The sequence below is a fragment of the Eschrichtius robustus genome, chromosome 18 (assembly GCF_028021215.1).
Source record: "Eschrichtius robustus isolate mEscRob2 chromosome 18, mEscRob2.pri, whole genome shotgun sequence".
Taxonomy (NCBI): Eukaryota; Metazoa; Chordata; class Mammalia; order Artiodactyla; family Eschrichtiidae; genus Eschrichtius; species Eschrichtius robustus.
In genome coordinates this window covers 81,099,496-81,118,109 of record NC_090841.1, presented here as the reverse complement: position 1 = coordinate 81,118,109, position 18,614 = coordinate 81,099,496, and the positions used below count along the sequence as shown (strand labels likewise).

At 54.6% G+C, this 18,614-nt stretch overlaps 1 protein-coding gene across 5 annotated transcripts in view; it reads right to left on the bottom strand.

Annotated features, from left to right (window-relative positions):
* The window catches only part of ATP11A (ATPase phospholipid transporting 11A), a 125,638-nt gene extending 111,771 nt beyond the window's left edge, over window positions 1-13,867 (bottom strand). For all 5 annotated transcript variants that reach the window (XM_068527021.1, XM_068527022.1, XM_068527023.1 and 2 more), the window contains exon 1: window positions 13,759-13,867. In XM_068527021.1, coding sequence (XP_068383122.1) covers window positions 13,759-13,797 — 39 coding nt within the window. In that variant the 5' untranslated portion in view covers window positions 13,798-13,867. The remainder of the gene's footprint in view (window positions 1-13,758) is intronic.
* Between the last annotated feature and the right edge of the window lie 4,747 nt (window positions 13,868-18,614).

Sequence of the window (18,614 nt, the reverse complement as noted above, 5' to 3'; positions counted from 1 at the left end):
CACTAACCGCTGCCCGGGTTCGCAGGAACTGGGGCCAGGGCGCCCGAGCCCCTCGCAGAGCAGCAGTGACAGCAGGGAGAGCGGACCCTGCCTGGTCCCGTCCTGGTTTGATGGTCGATCTTTATTACTATCCGCCTCCCCGCTGCCCAGCTGGCCGCCTCTCAACGACCTCCCTCCATCACCCCTTTCGTTAAATACTGAACACCTGGTACCCCTACCTGCAGCGAGAACACTGACCGTAGGGCCCGGGTGTCAGAACCGCCCACGGGCCCAGGGGGGCCGCCGCCCCACCCCAGACACAGGGCCAGGCCGCCTGCTGCGGGAGCTGTGTCCACCCGCCCCGCCTCGCCCGTCACAACTAAAGCAGCAGACGGATGGGACCGGGCTGCCCTGCGGGGGCGCTGGGCCCACCTCCTCCTGCTACTCCACCCGCTGGAGAGCCACGGGGGGCTGCTCTGTGGCAGCGGGGGTCGTCAAGCCGTGAGGACCAAAGCGGAGAAGCAAACGTGCGCGTGTGTGGGAACCACGCTCACCGGCGAGGACACGGACTCCACAGGGCACGTGTCGTGTGTGGACGGCATCCTCGGCTGCAGAGCCACGTGTGGATTTTACACGCTGGAGGCCTTGTCCTGGCCTTTAAGACAGAATCCAAAACCTATTGAGGAGGTGCCTTTCCAGAAGGGCTCACAAGGCCGGCAATGGAACTTCAGGTCGCAGGCCTGCCAGTCTGCGAAGAGAAGAGTCCAGAAAATCTTCATGACCCTGTCGCCGGCTACAGATCTAAAGCTGGTCAGTCCGTCACCGGGACGAACACGACGGATGCTGAGCAAGCGGCAGGCCCGAGCCCAGGCTCCCACTCCCCAGGTCCCCCCTCGGCCCCGTCCCCAGCAGGGCCAGCGAGCCCGGGGCGGGAGCGGGCAGCTCGTAGGCCCACGTGGGGCGCCAGACGGGCCGCCTGCCGTGGAGCAGGACCCCTGATACACACCGGCTCCCTGAATCCCCCTTAGGGTCTGCTCTTCGGGCCCGGCCCACGGCCTTAGGGTCAAGACCTGAACCAAATCGCTCTCTTCCTCGACCGGGCCCATTAAAATAACAAAATCAAGGAGAATCAGATACACACGATCCTAAATCTGGACACAAACCCCACCCCCGGTGAGTTCAGAGCACAGGCAGGAAGTCAGTCATTCACTGAGAAAATGACCGAAGGTGGGTGGACTGTCTGCCAGGGTTGGGACAAAAAAGGGAAAAAAATCAGCACCGGGCACGGCGACCCCAGTGACAAGTCCTCATCCCAGCGAGGGGCAGAGGCCTTCGTGTGGACGAGACGTCCTCCCTCAGACCGCAAACCTTTCTGAATCTGCAAGGGTAATGGATTGATAGAAACCAGCATCAACCCATCTTTCAAGAAACTTAAATCGTGAGGGTGCTAAGGAGGTGCCATCAGCGCTCTTTAAGTTTTACTTTTCCGTCAGCTCCAAAGATCACCTGCCAAGCTGGGCATCTCGCCAACTCCCTGTTACAGCTGCGGTTTTTTACAAGCCAAACTATTTAAGAGATATAATTATTCAACTTTTCAACTAAGTTTCTCGTTAATAAATTAAGTACTTAATAAGAATGGGACTTACTGCTTTTGAAACCACGCTGTTCTCTAAAAAGCGACAGGGCAATTTATGAAATCAAGGGATTATTATTTCAATTTAAGAACAGAAAAATCTCATATCCCCTTTGGAGTAGAAATAACAGGAAACTGCTTCTCACAGACCCAATTTTACAGAAAATATTTAATTTTAAGTTTAATCTATTCTTAATAATTTTTTAGACAGTAAAAGAATACGTGTTATAGATGAACTCAAAACAGAAAACTGATCTGAACCAGTGAATCAGCAGAATGCAGTTTCTGGAGGAAAATTTCACATAAAATGCATTAATTCCTATTCCTTATCAATGCACTTAGGAGAAAGCCACGTGGCTTTATAATATCGTTAAACGAACACCATTATGAACTATATTATTTGAAAGTATTGCCAACTAGACGTAACTTTTATGATATTCTGTTTCATTACAGAATGACTTGTTCTAAGACAAATATCAGATTTTCTTCTCTGGAGCGATAATCACCACTCTGGCCGCTCTCGACAAGCACACACTAAACAAAACATAAAGCCCAAATGAATCCTCACATTCAAGTATTTAAATTTTAATAAAACTTACCATTGCCAATTATTTAAAAGAAAAAAAAAAAACCCTCCTGCCAAAGGTACATTTTCCATTAAAATTTAATCAGCGCTTAGGTTTCAATAAGTCTTCCCATGACCCTGAGAAGGTCCTTATCATTGATTTTAAAAAAAATGTTTCCAAAAAAAGCAAGATATACAATATCAAATGTGGAATAAACTACTTAAAATTGCTCTTAGATCAGTTTCTGTTTGGGAAGATGAAAAAGTTCTAGAAATGGATGGTGGTGATGTGAATGTACTTAAAGCCACTGAACTATACACTTACTTGGAAATGGTCAAAATGGTAAATTTCAGGGATATTTTACCACAATAACAAAAAAACTGCCCATAAACCAACCTACCGTATATTCACTCAATAAGTCAATGCATCTTTATAATGTTAAATCATCTTAATTTATCTATTATGTAATATTTTCCTCCTTTGGCCATATAATTTTTAAAAGTTTTATTAGAGTATATAGTTGATTTACAATGTCGTGTTAGTTTCAGAAGTACAGCACAGTGAATCAGTTATATAGATACATACGTCCGCTCTCTTTTTAGATTCTTTTCCCATATAGGTCGTCACAGAGTATTGAGTAGAGTTCCTTGTGCTCTACAGTAGGTCCATATAATTTTAAAACAAACCGAAACCTTTATCAAAGGCAACACATATAACACATTCCATATTTTAAGCAATGAAATTTGTGGGGCGGCCACGTGCTCCTATTAAAATGTTGGTGACACATCATCCCTGTCACATCCCCCCCCCCCCCCCACCGCCCTCGGGCCTGCCGCCCTGGGCTGGCCTCTGGTCTCCATCCTGCCCAGAACCATCCTGTCTCCCCGTCCCAGACCTGGCTCCTGTCACCCCCTCCGCCCCGTGACCCCCTCCCCGGCTCATGTCTGTCCGCGGCCCTTCCCGACACCTAGCCTACTGTATGCTTATTTATTTTGTCATATACCACCCAAATGCAGTCTCCGGGGCGCCCGGGGTGTCTGTGTATTCTGCCCTGCCACGGAACCCCCTGTGCCTTCAGCAAGTGTCAATAAACATCTGGTGAACAGCCGACGCTGAGCACCTAGGGTGTACCGAGTGCATCGCACGCCTTCCTCTGCTGGAATCTTACTGGGTTTGCCCCACACGTGTTCTCAGTGCCAAGAGTTTCCATAGCTTATTCCCATTTTACAACAGAAAAATGGGGAAATGAGCTGAACATCAGAAGCGAGGACTCAGACTCTAGCCACAGGATGGTCACCCCGACTTTCTAACCGCGCTGCTTTCAGATTTACATCCAACTGAAAAAAATGCACGCACATACCTCATGGCTATCGACTATTTTAATGGTTTGCCTAAATGTATCCGAGTCAAAACAACTGTTTCCATACACTTTCTAAACAGAAAAGGTAACGTAAATTATTCCACATGCACATATCTGTCACTTTCAGATATTTTATCAGATATTTCACCTGAAAGTGACAGATAAATCTAGGTCTGCTTTATCCTCATATCACATCTCTTCCACACCAGTGATCACCCCATGATTTTGTTCCATGGAATGACTTTAAATTAATTCCATGATTTAAAAACTCATGTTTTGTGGGCAGTCCCCGAGGCCATCCTGAAAAATCACACAGAAATCCGGATGACGTTCCAATGGCCGCCCTTCACTGTCCCTAATCCTTTGCTGAAAACAGGGTGGAGGAGATCCTCTTTTCTCTGAAGGAGGGAGATTATGTAAGGGCTAGGATGGCCGACTCCTTCCGGCAGCCGGGGGTCTGCCCGGAGAGGAGGGAGGGGCAGTCAGCCCCCTGTCCGGGGGCAGGTTCAAGGGAGCGAGGCCAACATGCCAGGCCAGTGTCAGACTCACATGGCCCAGGTACGAACTTGATCTTCAGGAAGCAGAGCCCGTCATTCTGCACAGACAGTTCAGACGGGGCAGTATGGGGAGGTGGGAGAGCCCCTCAGGGTCCTGTGGCTTTAACTAGTGTCACAGCATCAGACGGGGTGAGCGACCAGCCTCCCAGCAACAGCAGAGGCCATCCAAGCTCCTAATCATATGATGAATAATGCTTTAGGATCATTTCCGACGCCGGTTTACAACAGCGTAAGCAAATTTTTAATAAAAGAGAATGAGGCTGTGATTATAGAGAAACCTAAGAGGGAAAGGTCCACAGCAGCTGGCTTGGGAGCTTACGCACTGCCGCGAAAGCCCATGATGTATGGGCGACAGGGTGACACCATGTTCTGGATGTGCAGAGCAGTCATGTCCCTGTCACCCTAACGACAGCTCGGGGTCACCTTCCAACCATCACTTTCCGATTTTGCCAAAGGTAAGAGGTCACCCTGTACAGAGCAGGCCGACAGCGTGGAGTCCCTAAAACCCAACCCCACTGACGAGGAGAATCGGCTCGTTACGCAGCGGCCTCCCAGCTTCCTCAGCAGACACGTCCGCCCAGTCCAGTTATGTGGCAGATACCGTGACATCTGTCCTGTCAACAAGCCAGACGCTGTGGATTTAGGTTATAACACAAAAACCAAAACAACACTTTATAGTCTTGTCTTAATACCAACCACCACCCTCCTACCAAGCCTCCTACGGGGGGGGGGGGGGGGGGGGGCGGAGAAGCAACAGAAAGAGAAGAAAAAGATATAAATAGACACAACCTTAGATCTGATCAAATAATGGAAACTGTGGTCTGTCAGAGGTAACAACGGCCTAAATCTGCTCCACAGTTTAAAAAGTAACCCATTCCCACTACACGTTTATTTTACTTTATTCTTCCCAGATTTTGTGGAACATTTTTTCTTGTATTTGTTTGATAAAACAGTCAGCAGATGATGCACTGTTTCAAACTGCCTCCTGTTCAAACTGCCAAACTGTTCTTTACCTGGGTGAATGTTTACAACCCAAACCGTGCCTCCTCTAATAGTATACAGCCTTGAACTGCACTGTGTCCCCCTGTATACAGCCTTGAATTGCAGTATCCCCCTGAATTCACATGTTGAACCCCTAACCCCCAATGTGATTAGAGTTGGAGATAGGGATTTGGGGAGGTAATTAAGATGAAATGAGGTCATAAGGGTGGACTCGTAATCTGATAGGATTGGTGTCCTTACAAGAGGAGGAGAAGAGATCACTTGCTCTGCTCCCCTCCCTCCTTCCCTCCCTCTCTGGGCACCAGGGGAGGCAGCTGAGGGGAGGGAAGGCTGCCATCTGCAAGCCAGGAGGAGGCCCCTCACAGGAACCCACCTGCAGGCCCCAGGTCTTGCACTTCCAGCCCCGAGGCTGAGAATCTGAGCTCTGCAGTGGGCACCAGCCCTGCCTGCGGTGAGCATACCAGGACACGCACAGGCCTGTCACAGCTTCGTATTTTAGATGCTGGCACTTACACACGACATTAAAGTTCACAGACCCGCCATGAGCATCTCAGAGAACAACCCCAGAAACAATGTCAGCTTTTCGCCATCAAAACCACTCCTTCCTCAGCCACATTCTTGGTATCACGTCCTCAATAATCAAACGTGTGTGTTGACGTGATTGGCATCTCAGAGTCGTGCTGGCTGGTCTCTGACCTAAGACCCAGGAAAGAAGCGTGAAGAAGGGCACTGAAAGGTCAAGGCAAAGGGCACAACGTCCACGCTCGCTGGGAAGCCCCTCACCCAACGCAGACGAGGGGACAGAGGGGTGGTGAGCTGCCCCCGGGGAACACAGCCGGGAGGGGCAGACTGGATGAACCAGGCCCCCGTCCACTGTGTTCACAGAAAGATTCGTGAGCCCCAAGGAGACTCACAAAGAGCGTTCGCATCTTCTCAGGCGCGTGCGCTCACGGGCTCCAGCGGGACACCACGCCCACACGGGCAGCATCCCACCCACCCACGTGCCCGGCGGCGGGAGGGGCTCCTGGAACAGACGCAGGTCCCCTGGCAGGTAACATGTGAAGGACACGGTGCAGAAGACGGTAACTCTGGCCTCTACCCATCACAGAACCCATGAAACAGGCACTGGCGTGAGCACAGCAGAAACAAAGCGAGTGGAAGTTAAAAGCCTTTTTGCCACTGGCAGCCCACCTTTGCGAAAACGTTTTATCCGCAAATCACACACAATGGACGGGGCAAATTTCTCAAGGGCCACCAACCCTGACAGGTGCAGCCAACTAATGTGGGCTCAAGTCCGTGTCGAGCGGGGGCAGATTTTGATGCTGGGTGACGCGGGGCACACTGCTGCCTCCCCGAAAACTGACTTCTTCTGCCTCTTACATCACTCCCGAGAGGTGCTCTGATACTGAAACCCACCAAAGATAAAATCAAAACCACAGAAAAATGGGAAACATTTTGCCCACAGAAACCAGGAGGGTGGGAGGTGGTTAAATATTTCTGGAACAAGAATTTGGAAATCCATCCGAGTGACTTTTCTCCTCAGAGGATGACTAACTCCTCAAGTCAGGAGTGACGGAAACACAGATGGGAAGGACACCTGCAAACGTGTGTAAATATGTTACCACCTAACTCCTCGCTGAGAGCGTGGGGAAAGGAGGACTCGGAGGAAATGACTTGACTCGGAGGAAATGACTTTCCTCCCGCTCCACTTAAAAATGGGGAAAAATATGTAAAGGGTTGGTCTGAAGAGGCAGCTAATGATTAACTCACCCACAGAGCTCACCTGTTCTGGTCTGGCCTTCGCCCAGGTGACAAAGGTAACGTTAACAGAGGGGGCCTAAAATCCTCTCCTGACTCTCGACCCAATGGTGGGTTTTTTCCGGGTCCACACGCAGCATGAGTGAGCCCCCCACCCCTGCAGATACTGCTGGATCGCCCCCCCGGCACCGCCCCCCAGCACCCAGCACACACACCGGGGGACACGGAGCCCACCGCTCTGTTCTCGGTGGCCAGTCACACGGGTGTCTTCTAAACTCCCTACAGACGCAGCTTGCTTTGGGCTCAAAGGTCCACCCAAACCGGAGGAGCCCGTATCCTGGGGTGGTGATGACAGGGCAGCCACAGGACAGGGCACTGGACCCTCCGTGAAGGGCAGCTGTGGTCCCGGGAAGCCACCCAACGCAGCACTGCCAGATCACACCATTTATGAAAAAGCGAGGAAACCTGGATACTTGCTCACACTCACCCATGTTCAAATGTTGGCCAGACACTCAAGTAGCTCTGACACAACCACATCAGAGGGACCAGAGGGCCGGTTCCCTACCTGTGTCTTCAGACAAGGTTCTCAGCCTTCACTGGGGCAGGCACTCCTTTGTGAACCTAGCAAATCTGGGAAACCCCTGCCCAGAAAACAAAAAGCATCCACGCAAAAAGGTCTGCGCTCTGTGCGATGGGGGTCCAGGCCTCACGGGGACCAGCTAAGAATGCTCGTTCATGACAAGGCTCCGGGAGAGGGTCCTTTCCAGGCCCGGGGTCCGCAGGACGGATGCAAGAAAAGAGGAGACACATCCCGGGAGCCCAGTGCTCAGAGGACCAGCCCTCGAGCCACAGACAGAGCACGGCGGAAGCTACCCCCGAGTCAGGCGTCCGCACCAGCGGTGCGGGACCGCGGGCTGTGACCTTGGGGACTTAACTTCCTCCCCTTTAGTGTTTATTAAGTGAGGGGGTGGGACCGGACGCCTTCCCCGTCCTTTCCCACATTGTTAAGACTCTGTGAAATGTACCAGGGAAAGAGAATCCAAAAGCTTGACGTATCATTAATCACTCAAGTCCTTGGAAGCGCCACGGTTTCCTTCGGAAGCATCCAAGGGCAGCTTCTTCAAGGTTCTTGTTAACAGCAATGATAAGGGGCGTAATCAGTCTTGGGGCAGATGTTCACGGAGCGCTGACTGTGTGCCAGGAGCGGTCCCGGGCCTACGGGGGAGGGGGGAGGGGGGGCGGGAGGGAGGCTGGGCTCCAGAAGGTAACGTGGGGTCTGCGTGGGATCTGCGGACACAGAGGAGGAATTCCAGGTCTCCCCCAGGCAAGGTGTTGATGGGGAGGGAGAGGGCGCCAGCATCAGGCCCCAGGGGTGACCCCGGTGAAGGGGCAGCTGACCCGCTGGGCCCTCCTCTCTGCCTGGACGCGCCCGCCAGATGCCGCAGCTCAGCGAGCCTCGCGGCCCCAGCTCCAGCACCCACCACTGCCCAGCGCCCTGGGACAGCACTTCTGGGCCCCCCCTGCCCAAGGTAAACGCCACAGGAACAGGGACGGGGGTCCGGCTGTCTGCCCCTTGTCTGGCTCAGGCTGCATTGGTGAACATACACCAAACGTGTGCTGCGCCTAAGAAACCCAGCAGGACCCTGTGAGGCCCTCCGGGTACAAATCCTTTCCGGGTCCCCCGCCTCTTGTTTGTAAGAAAAACGTTTCAGTGTCCGTGACCTTCCCTGGGTTCCAAAGGGCAGACTCCAACAGTTGCTATCGGGGAAGCGGGGGGGGGGGGGGGGGGGGGATGTAGAGACACGGGAGGGGCGACAGTGCAGCCTGGGGCCTGGCTCCCCTGGAGGCACGTACATCACCACCACATCTCGGAGCTCTTCTGCAGGAACCAAGACCCCACCCAGCCGCTTCAGGCCGAGCACAGATTCCTGGAGCCCCGCCCTGCTACCTCGCCACCAGCCAATCAGAAGACAGTCACGCGCCCTGCCGCCCTCACCCCCAATTTTGCCTTTAAACACTTCCCCCCGAAAACCGTCAGGGAGTTCAGGGTTTCTGAGCGCGAGCCGCCCGTTCTCCTTGCTCGGCCCTGCCTGCAATAAACCTCTCTCTGCTCCGAACTCCGACGCTGCGGTGCGTCGGGCACACGAACGTGCACTTGGTAACACCTGCACCAAGTACGCTGAGGCCAGCTGTGAGGGCAGAAAGGCAACCCCTGGCGGGGCCGCCTCGGACACGATGGAGATGGGGACGGACACGCCCACCGGAGGGACACCGAGATGCCACATTACAGAAACGTGGCTGTGAAGGAAAGGGAAGCGGGGAGATCGTGGGAGGGGAATGCGGGGTCAAGAAAGTCTGCTTTTCAAAAAAAAAAAAGGCGATTTCAAGGCATGGCTGAGTGCCACAGGGACTGGGTGACGTCACCCTAAAAGGGAGACGCTGCTGATTCCGGAGAAGGAGGGGTGAGGGGCGGGGGACCCCAAGGTCTGCAGGACAGACCTTTACAGAGCGGGCTCACCTGCCCTGAACCAGAAGGGCGGCAAGAGCACCCACAGGCGTGGGCCGGTGGCAGAGGGCGCCCCGTCTGAGGACCGCTGTGCTCTCCACCAAGTGCAGGGCAAGCACGGCCCTCCACACCCTCCGCAGGGGGAGCGGGGCCAGAGGCTCTCCAGGAAGCAGCAGACGCCGTCCCTCTGAGGAGCTGGGGCTGGCAGCAGCACCAGGGCTCACCTTTCAAATAAGAGGCCCCCTGACAGAGCATCTCCCCATCCTGGCAGCGCCCCCCAGGGAGCCGCAGTCGGTGCGGTGCCTCGTTTCAAGCAGGAAGACGCCCAAGGCCTCGCGGTCAGAGGCCGGGCCAGGTCTCAAGCTGCCTGTTAGGCTCTGACGCTGAACTTTTGACCTCCACAAACAACTATCTTGTTTCTCAGATACCAGGAGTCAACTAAAGGCAAAAACAATCCCTTGTTCAATCTTGTTGAGTTTATATTGCTGTAAAAATGGCTTTTTATTGATTTTCATTGCAAATAAATAGCATTTCTGCCGGCACTTAACTTGGTTAAAAAAGCATCTGTAAGTCTGGGACTTGGGGATCTAAGCATTTCTGATTAGCCCTGCTGCCAGTGGAACATGTGGTTCCAGCACCAAGGAACACTGCGTCTCTAGGTTTCAGGGCCCAGCATGGCTGTAAACAGAGGCCTTCCTGCGTTCTGAGCGGTAGCTCAGTGCATTCCAGGTGGTTTTGGCCAACTGTAAACTGAGGACAGTGCGCTTATCCCTAGAAATGCAACTGACTGCAGCAAAACCCAATCGCCTAAACCCCCTTTTCCCCTCGGGTTATTAAACCTACCCTCAGGCATGAAAGAAAAGCATGTCAAGGTCCCTTGTCCCCAACAGACACTCAACAGGGTTTGAAAGGACAATGGAAGGAACTGAGCAGCCAGGACACAAAGGTTAAATTATACACCTGGCAGACTGCTTTGAAAGGCCTGTGCAAACACTGTAGCACAGCCCTCGGGCCAGCCTAAGGGGTCACCTACTTCAAATACCTGAAGGCCTCGGTGGTTCCAGCGGCTTAACTTAGTGTCCTGGGGTGTAGACTCCAGGAGCAGATCCGGAGGCCCCATGTCGGAAGCGCCATTAAGAGGCAACCCCAAGTCAGGCGGCACTCAAAGTTTTTAAAACTAAATCTGCGTCAGATGGATGGGTCCGCCTGTAGGGCAGCATCAGTGGGCACTGACGTCCACGGCACACACCATTTGGTGATAAAAAACAAACCAAAGCAGACCCATGTGCATGCATACAAATAGTGAATTTTTAAGAAGGTGTAAAGCATTCTAACACAGCCACGCCTGAGCTTCTCCAGCGACCAATGATGTTTACTAAAAACAAACGCCAGAAACATGACAAAATTAAGCTTTACAGTCAAATCTCCTGAATGTGAGGCGTGGATGGAAAGAAGGAGACAAGTGTCTTGACAAGGTGGTCCTCCTGGCCTGGAAATAACTGTTGTGGTCAAACGTGGCCTGCAGGCTTTTCGTTGGGCCTGCGGCATTTTGGCACCCCTCGTTTTAAAATTTCCCGAATCCCATCTGAGCCCTACACGCTGCTCCAGAGCAGGGCACCCAGGGCCCCTGGTGGCCGTACTGACAGGCCTGGCCGGCAACCAACAGAGGTGCTTGCCCTCCCCCGGCCAGTGACCGGGGGCAAAGTTATGCTAACGGCTAGTCGTGACACGTGTGCTGAGTACTTCCGCAGAGCCGGGCACCGCTCTTAGCTCCTGGCCTGTACTAACTCATTTAATCCTCACACTAACCCTCTGCAACGGGTACCGCTATTCATCCTCAGATGAGAGAACCGAGGCAGAGAAAAAGCGAAGCCACCTGCCCAGGGTGACATGGCCTCAAAGTGGGCAGGCCAGGTCCACACCCAGGTGGGCTCCCGGAGACTCTGCAGGTTCCTCTCAGAATTTAAACTCCCTGACTCTAGGTTTCCCACCTCACATCTCTTCTAAGAGGATAACACTAGTTCTCCACCCACTTCGTTAAACATTTCTTTTAAAAGCTCAAGGTACAGAAGCATTTTGACATTTACAAGTACAGCGCACCTCTACGTGGTTTATATGCGTCCAGGCTCACAAACGACCAGTAATGCCAGCTTTGGCATATACCTGGCCTAACCCGGAAGGGAATTCTCTCATTCATTTGCCTATTCTATCTCTCTGGAATTAACCCAGAATAAAATACCCACAGCAATGGTTTCCAAGGACTCCTTTATCTTTGGCAGCCCTCAGGCATCATCATGAAAAGGTTTCTTTGTCCCAGAAATTCTGACTGTGTGAACACCAGATGGGAACAGGGTATGACTTTATTCATGATTATGAAATACGTCATATACGGAAACCACAAGGAAATATGAATATTTAATCCCAGAGTCTTTCTTTGCCCTCTAGCAAAAGGAAGTATAATTAATTCCTACATATTGAAAGATAATCCAGTTATAAGGAAACAGATTGACTGTTTCTGGAAAAAATCAAATTAGTTTAATAACGTAGACATGAGTTTAATATCATAGAAATGAATGGTTTTGTATGTGAACATGGTGAAGTAGCCAACTGATCAGACTGTTAAAAAAAAAAAAAAAAAGATGTGGAATGAGAAACAAAGAAATAATAATAGCATCCCATAACTGGATTCCAGGGACATTACCAAATATATATGCTGGGAACGTTCACTGAAGAATATTTACCAGTTAGGTTTGAGAAAAATAAGTCTAATAACACAGCAAAGGGGAATTAAAAAAATATAAGGTACACCAACATTTATATAGATTGATATGACATGAAACAGCTGAAGGCCTGGAGGAAGTACGGGAGTAAAAGCACAAAACTCGGACACCTGTCTGCCCGACTCCGAGGACGAAGGGGTCAGGAACAGGAGGGAGGGGAAGACCCACCAGGCGGTGGGCCTCGGCGGGTCGGAGCAGGAGGGTGGCCCACCCGCCCTTCACCTCTCGTAGACAGAGACCGCATTACCGCTCACAATTCAACTCTCCTTCCTATCACAGAGTCTTAGAGCTGGAAGAGAATAGAAATTAATTGGAAAACTAGTGAGCACATCCTAGGTTAACGCTGGCTCCGCGCTCGTGGGCCATAAGCCTGAGATCAGAATGTCTGGGACCCGTCAAGCGTTTCTCTAAGACATCTGGTTACCTACTGTCACTGTTACCTGATTTTCCAGAACTTACTACTGTAGAGACACCAAGGTGACCCTGATGTTTACACTCACGTTATAAGATGGACTCAAGAATCCCCGAGGGGACAGGGCCCTTCCCATGGGAAGCCTTCCCGGCCCTAACCAGAATCCCAGAGGGGTTCGCCCCACTAACTGGAAGGCAGACCGCCCTCCCCAGGGGACCTACTGGAAGGTGCCACAAGCTCCCCTGACCCTTGAGTCCTCTGGTGAGTGAGCGGATTCGGGGGAAGGCATTGATTGAACGTTCCCCTTGGATGAAGAGAAACACTCTCGTCTGCGGCCAAGGCCTCCTCGAAGAAAGCTCATAAATATGAATGACTGACGAAGAGAATTCCTCAGCCAGAAAAAACCAAGTTCCCACCACCGTTCCCTCTTCTAGCGGAAAGCTCAGTGCGCGCGACTTTTCCAACCTGTGACTGGCGGCGGTGCGCGCGGGGGACAGGGGGGCCTGTGTCAGAGACGCGACCAGTTTCCTTCTCCTGCGCGCACCCCCTCTACCCCCGGGGTCGGCGTCAGCGCCGCACGCGGCTCCCCTCGGGCGGATGTGAAACAAACCCAACTCGCCCCTCCGCGCCCCCCTGCCCACGCCCGGCGTCGCCACGCGCCTCCCGGAGCGAAGACTCCGGGGGAACCCCGAACCGCCGGCCTCGGGTCTGATTGGTTACTTTCGGGACAAAGGTCCCAAACTTCACTTCCGAACCCCCCGGTGCTGTTACCAAACTCACGAGCAAAGCCACCGCCGTTTTCCGTGTGGGCGCCCCTCTCCCTGTCCCTTAAGCCTGGGGCAGAGCCGGCAGGCGAGGCCGAGCCCGAGCATCCCTCCCCAGCCCGGCCCGCGCCGATCTAAGCAGTCTCTGCCCCGGCAGTCCCGCCCGGCTCCGGGGAGGAGCGCGGCGGGTGGGCGCCCGCGCCGTCGGGGCCCAGGTGCCAGCTCCGCAGGTACCCCGCGTCCTGCCGTCCCCCGGGTCGCGGTCGGCCGCACAAGGCCGCCCAAGCCCTCAGCGCCCCCGGGCCGGCGGCCGCACAAGGCCGCCCAAGCCCTCAGCGCCCCCGGGCCGGCGGCCGCGGCAGGGTCGGGGGCGGAGGGCCCGTCCCGCCCTGTCCCGCCCGGCCCCGGCCCCGGCCCCGGTCCCGCGCCGGCGGCACTCACGTATCTGTGCACGAGCGTCCGCACGAGGCTGCAGTCCATGGCTCCTCCGGCCGCGCCCGCCCGCTCAGCGCCCCCGAGCCGGGCTCGGCGCGCCCATGGGCCCGGGCCCGAGTGCGGCCGCGCGCTCCGCCCCGGTCACGGCCTCGGCGCGCCGGGCGGTGCGGGGGGCGGCCGCGGCCCCTCAGCGCTCATGCCCGGCCCGGCCCGCGGCGGCCGGCTCGGGGGTGGCCGCTCGGCGACCGGAGCCCGCGTGCCGAGGCCCGGGCGGTGGGGCTGCGGGCTCGGGGGCGCGGCGGCCGGCGCTCCCGCCGCTGCTCTGCTGCTCTGCTCCTCCTCTCCGCTCCGCGGCTCTGCCCTGCTCTGCTCTGCTCCAGGTCTCCGCCCGCCGCCGTCTCGGCCCGGCCTCCGGCAGGCCAGTCCCCGCGCGCACGTCACGAGCGCGTGTGAGCATGCGCCCCGCGGCCCGCGCCCCCTCCCAGCGCCCCCGCCCCGCGCCCGAGCCCCCGCCCCGCGCCCGCGCTCTGGCGCTTGGGTGCCCGCCCGCCCCGGCCCGCCCCGGCCCGCCCCCCCGGCGCAGGGCCGCCGAGGGGACCCGGGGGCGGAGGGCGGGGGCGTGGCTCCCTGTTGCTTCCGCCTCCCGGGCGGGGGTGCGGGCCGCGCAGCCGGGGCCTGGACGGCGGGCCCTGGGCGCCCAGTCCTGGGTCCGGCCCGAAACGTCGATCTCCGCGCGAAGGCCCGAGGGCGGGCGCGAGATCGCGGGGAGTCGGGGAGGGGGCGGGATCAGGTTGGGCCGGAGACCAGCTAAACCCGGCCTGTGTCTCCCTCGTGCTCTCCGGCCCCACGCGCGGCCCGCCTGCTCGGCAGGTGAGGGGGCGCCGAGGCGGGCCCCGCGGGGCTTGGTCGCGCAGCTCCTCTGCGCTGGGGCGAAGGTGAGCGCAGCGTCTCCCACCTAGGATCCCCGCTTCTTTCTGAGACCCCGCCGGCTCCCTCGCCCGGGTCCCCTGGCCCAAGGACTCCAGACCTGCGACAGTCACAGGCACTTGTAGTCCGGCGGGGCTGAGGGGCTGGAATCAGCCCTGAACCTGTTCGGCCAGCCCGGCCCCGCTGGCCGCCCCCTTAGGTCCTGCCGGTCCAGCTCCTGCCTCCGTCCCCGGCTGCGCCAGGCGGTCACCCGGAGGCTGAGCCGGGCTCGCGGGAAGGAGCTCTGGGCTCCGGGCCTTCAGGCCCCGGGGGGCGCGCGCTGGTGCGTTATCTGGGCACCAGACGGAGAACCCTTGCGTCTCTCAGACACCTCGATTTCAATCCCAGGGAATGCTTCTGTTTTCCCAACGTGAAACGAACTATCTCTTCTCAATCTCAGTCAGCCTTGAATTAATGGATGCACTTCGTTTCCAGCGTCTGTTCTCACTGCCACGGGCCACAGCTTGTGAAACCAGAGGGGCCTGACAACGCCTTTGGCGGCTGGCCAGGAGCGGGGCTCCTGCCCCTGGAGGAACGCCACTGAGTGTCCCCCTGGCTGGTCGTGGAAGAGAAGCCACTGGACCCTTTGGGGATTAGATACAGAAGCCTGGGATTGAGCGGGAGTGAATGGTGGTCATGGCTAAAGTATCTGGATTCTGAACTGCTTTTCTTTAGTAAAATGCTCGTTTTTGGTCACCTAATTCACTGATTCTCCACTTTCCAACCAAATCTACTCTCTCCTGCTTGGCATCCAGGAGGCCCATGGCCATCACCAGTGGATCTTCACCAGTGGGGTGTCAGTTGTGGGCTGAGACCAAGCAGAGAGGCTGGGGCCTTTCTTCCCTCCTCTGCAGCCTGGCCTGGCAGTGTCTGTGTCCTTCGGTGACCACAGTGCTTGCCCAGCTTTCTTTTCTGTTGGATCAATTCGTGTCAGGCTCCGAATGAGTGGGTGACAGTTGTCACCCCATGCTTCCTACCCGAATGGGTGACAGTTGTCACCCCCTGCTTCCTACAGCCAGGCAGCGGTGTCAGCTGGGCCCTGGGGCACAGCACCTCTGGTGGGTCGTGGAAGCATGATCACACTGCAGCAGGTGGGCCTGTCGCCGTGCAGTCTTCCACATCTCCTCCCAGGACCACCTTCTGCTTTCTGCCAGGACCCTGGCTGCTGGAGCCAGACACTGACTGGCCTACCACCTTGCAAACGGTGACATTTGCATGGGGCAGGTAGAAGGACACAGGCAGAGATCATACAAGGCCACAGGATAAAGGCCGTGTGCCTTTCAGGAACGCCTGTTTTGTTCAGTGGTCAATGCTGATTTCATCTTTTAGTAAACACTGTGGTGGCCACAGCCATGCCCTCTTTGTCCTTGCTGGCAGAAACCCACCTTGGTCCAGGTATCCACCCTCTGCGTGGCTAGGGATAAACTGGTCCATGTAAGCTAATCTCAGTAACTCCATGCCTCCTCTTGTGATTGGTTTAAAACGAGTTTAAGCCAGTGAATCCTGCTGTTGGGAAAAGTTTCCTCACTCGTAAAAAGGCACATAAAGAGGACATGCTCCTCGTTTCCTGCTGGATGTTGTGTGTCTGGATGTGATGTCTGGCGCTTTGCAGCCGTCTTGCATCCGTGATGTGACAGGAACAGCGTCACAGTGGGGATGGCGGCGTGGAGAGATGGGAAGAGCATGGGTTCTTGGTGACACCACTGGGCCACTACCCTAACTTGGATTTCATGTCTTGAGAGATAATAAATATCCTTATTGAGTTGGATTTTCTGTTGCTAGCGGCTCACAGCATCCTAATTCTAAACCTATGGAAACATGGGATTGATATATACACACTAATATGTATAAAATAGATAACTAATAAGAACCTGCTGTATAAAAATAATAATAATAAAAAAATAAACCTATGGAACCAAACCAGTTAGGACTCTATTAAAGTAACATTAAGTCCAACTCACGCTGTGAGTGGGTTATTTGTTTCTGTGTAACAGACCACACAAACTTGGGAGCTTAAACACCAGTGAGCTATTATTTCTCAGGACTGTGTTTTGGGGGCAGGTTCCTCTGTTCCACCTGGTCTTGGCTGGGATTGTTCACTCATCTGCATTCTTTTGGGGGCTTAGCTGGGCCCTGGGGGTTTCTGATGGCTTTAGTCACATGTCTAGTGTCTCGGCTGGGTGAATGGAGAGCTGGGAGCAGGTGGCCTCTCTCTCCGTACTTGGTGGTCAGCCTGAGCTTCTTTACATGCAGCTGGATCCCAAGAGGGTCAAAGTGGACACTGCCTGGGCCCTGAAAGTCTGGGCTTGGAAGTTCCAGATCATCACCTTCCCCTCATTCTATTGGGGAAAGTAAGTCCAAGACCATCCTGGATTCAAGGGGGAGGGGCAGAGCCTTGTACATAAAGGATGAGCGAACCTATGAACAGTCATCTTCAGAAATAACCTACCTTACACATCAAACGATGACTGAGTATGTTGACAATATCACAGGAAGGTCACAGTGAAATGGCTGTGGGAACTCCAGGGCCTGTGTGTTTCTTCATTCCCATCCAAGGGGAAAGAGAGTCTCCACTCTGATTGGACCGGCCACATCCTCTGCCCATTCCTGGCCAGTCAGTTACTAGGATGGTGGAATGCCATCAGATGATTGGCTTAGGCCTGGGTTAAGTGCAGACCCCTGGCTAGTAGGTGTCCGTGGGGGATGGAAGGATCCTAATGAGCTTGGGGCCATCAGGGCCTTCCCCTGACCCACACACAGCATGGCTGCTTCCCCGTGGAGGGTGGTATGAGCAAGTAGGAGGCACAGGCAGGAGGCAAACCCCAAACCGAAGCCAGATTGTGGATCTGCAGTAGCTGCACGCCCACCCACACCCATGCACAGGCTCACACACACCTGCCCTAACCCTCCTCCACTGTGCAGGGACGAGGGTGGGGGCCAGGGCTCCTGGTTCTTGGGCTCCCACGTGAAGAAGACCTCTGAGAAATAAGGGGGCAGGGGCAAAGAAGTGGGGCCTTCCTGTGGAGACAGTCGAAAGCAGTGATTGTTACTGGGACCGCAGGTAACAAACCTGAACCCAAAACTGATAGCTGAAAACACAGAACAGGGAAGTGTGAGTTTTCCATGGTTGTTTTTTTTTTAAACATACTTATTGGAGTATAATTGCTTTACAATGGTGTGTTAGTTGCTGTTGTATAACAAAGTGAATCAGCTATACGTATACATATATCCCCATATCCCCTCCCTCTTGCATCTCCCTCCCCCCCATCCCACCCCTCTAGGTGGTCACAAAGCACCGAGCTGATCTCCCTGTGCTATGCGGCTGCTTCCCACTAGCTATCTATTTTACATTTGGTAGTGTATATATGTCCATGCCGCTCTCTCACTTTGTCCCAGCTTACCCTTCCTCCTGCCTGTGTCCTCAAGTCCACTCTCTACGTCTGCGTCTTTATCCCTGTCCTGTCCCTAGGTTCTTCAGAACCCTTTTTTTTTTTTTAGATTCCATATATATGTGTTAGCATATGGTATTTGTCTTTCTCTTTCTGACTGACTTCACTCTGTATGACAGTCTCGGTTTTCCATGTTTTGTTTTCAGGTGGGAGGAAGAGTACGTCGTGTACAAGGGGGCATGGCCTCAGGTGAGCGTCCTTGCTCCTCCAGGTGCTGGGACATCCGTACCCCTCTCCTGGGATACTGTTCCCACGGGTCTGGGGTTATTTTGGTGCCATCCTTCCGTGGACTGGTCCTAGAATTCTTTGTTGGCAGAAATCCTTTCCTGTACCTCCTACAGGCTCCCACTCACCTCCCTCATCCCTTTTGTCTGGAATCTTCTACCCTATCCTTCGTCTGTCCCACCAAGTCCTATTCATCCTTGCAGTCACACTTGAGTGTCACCT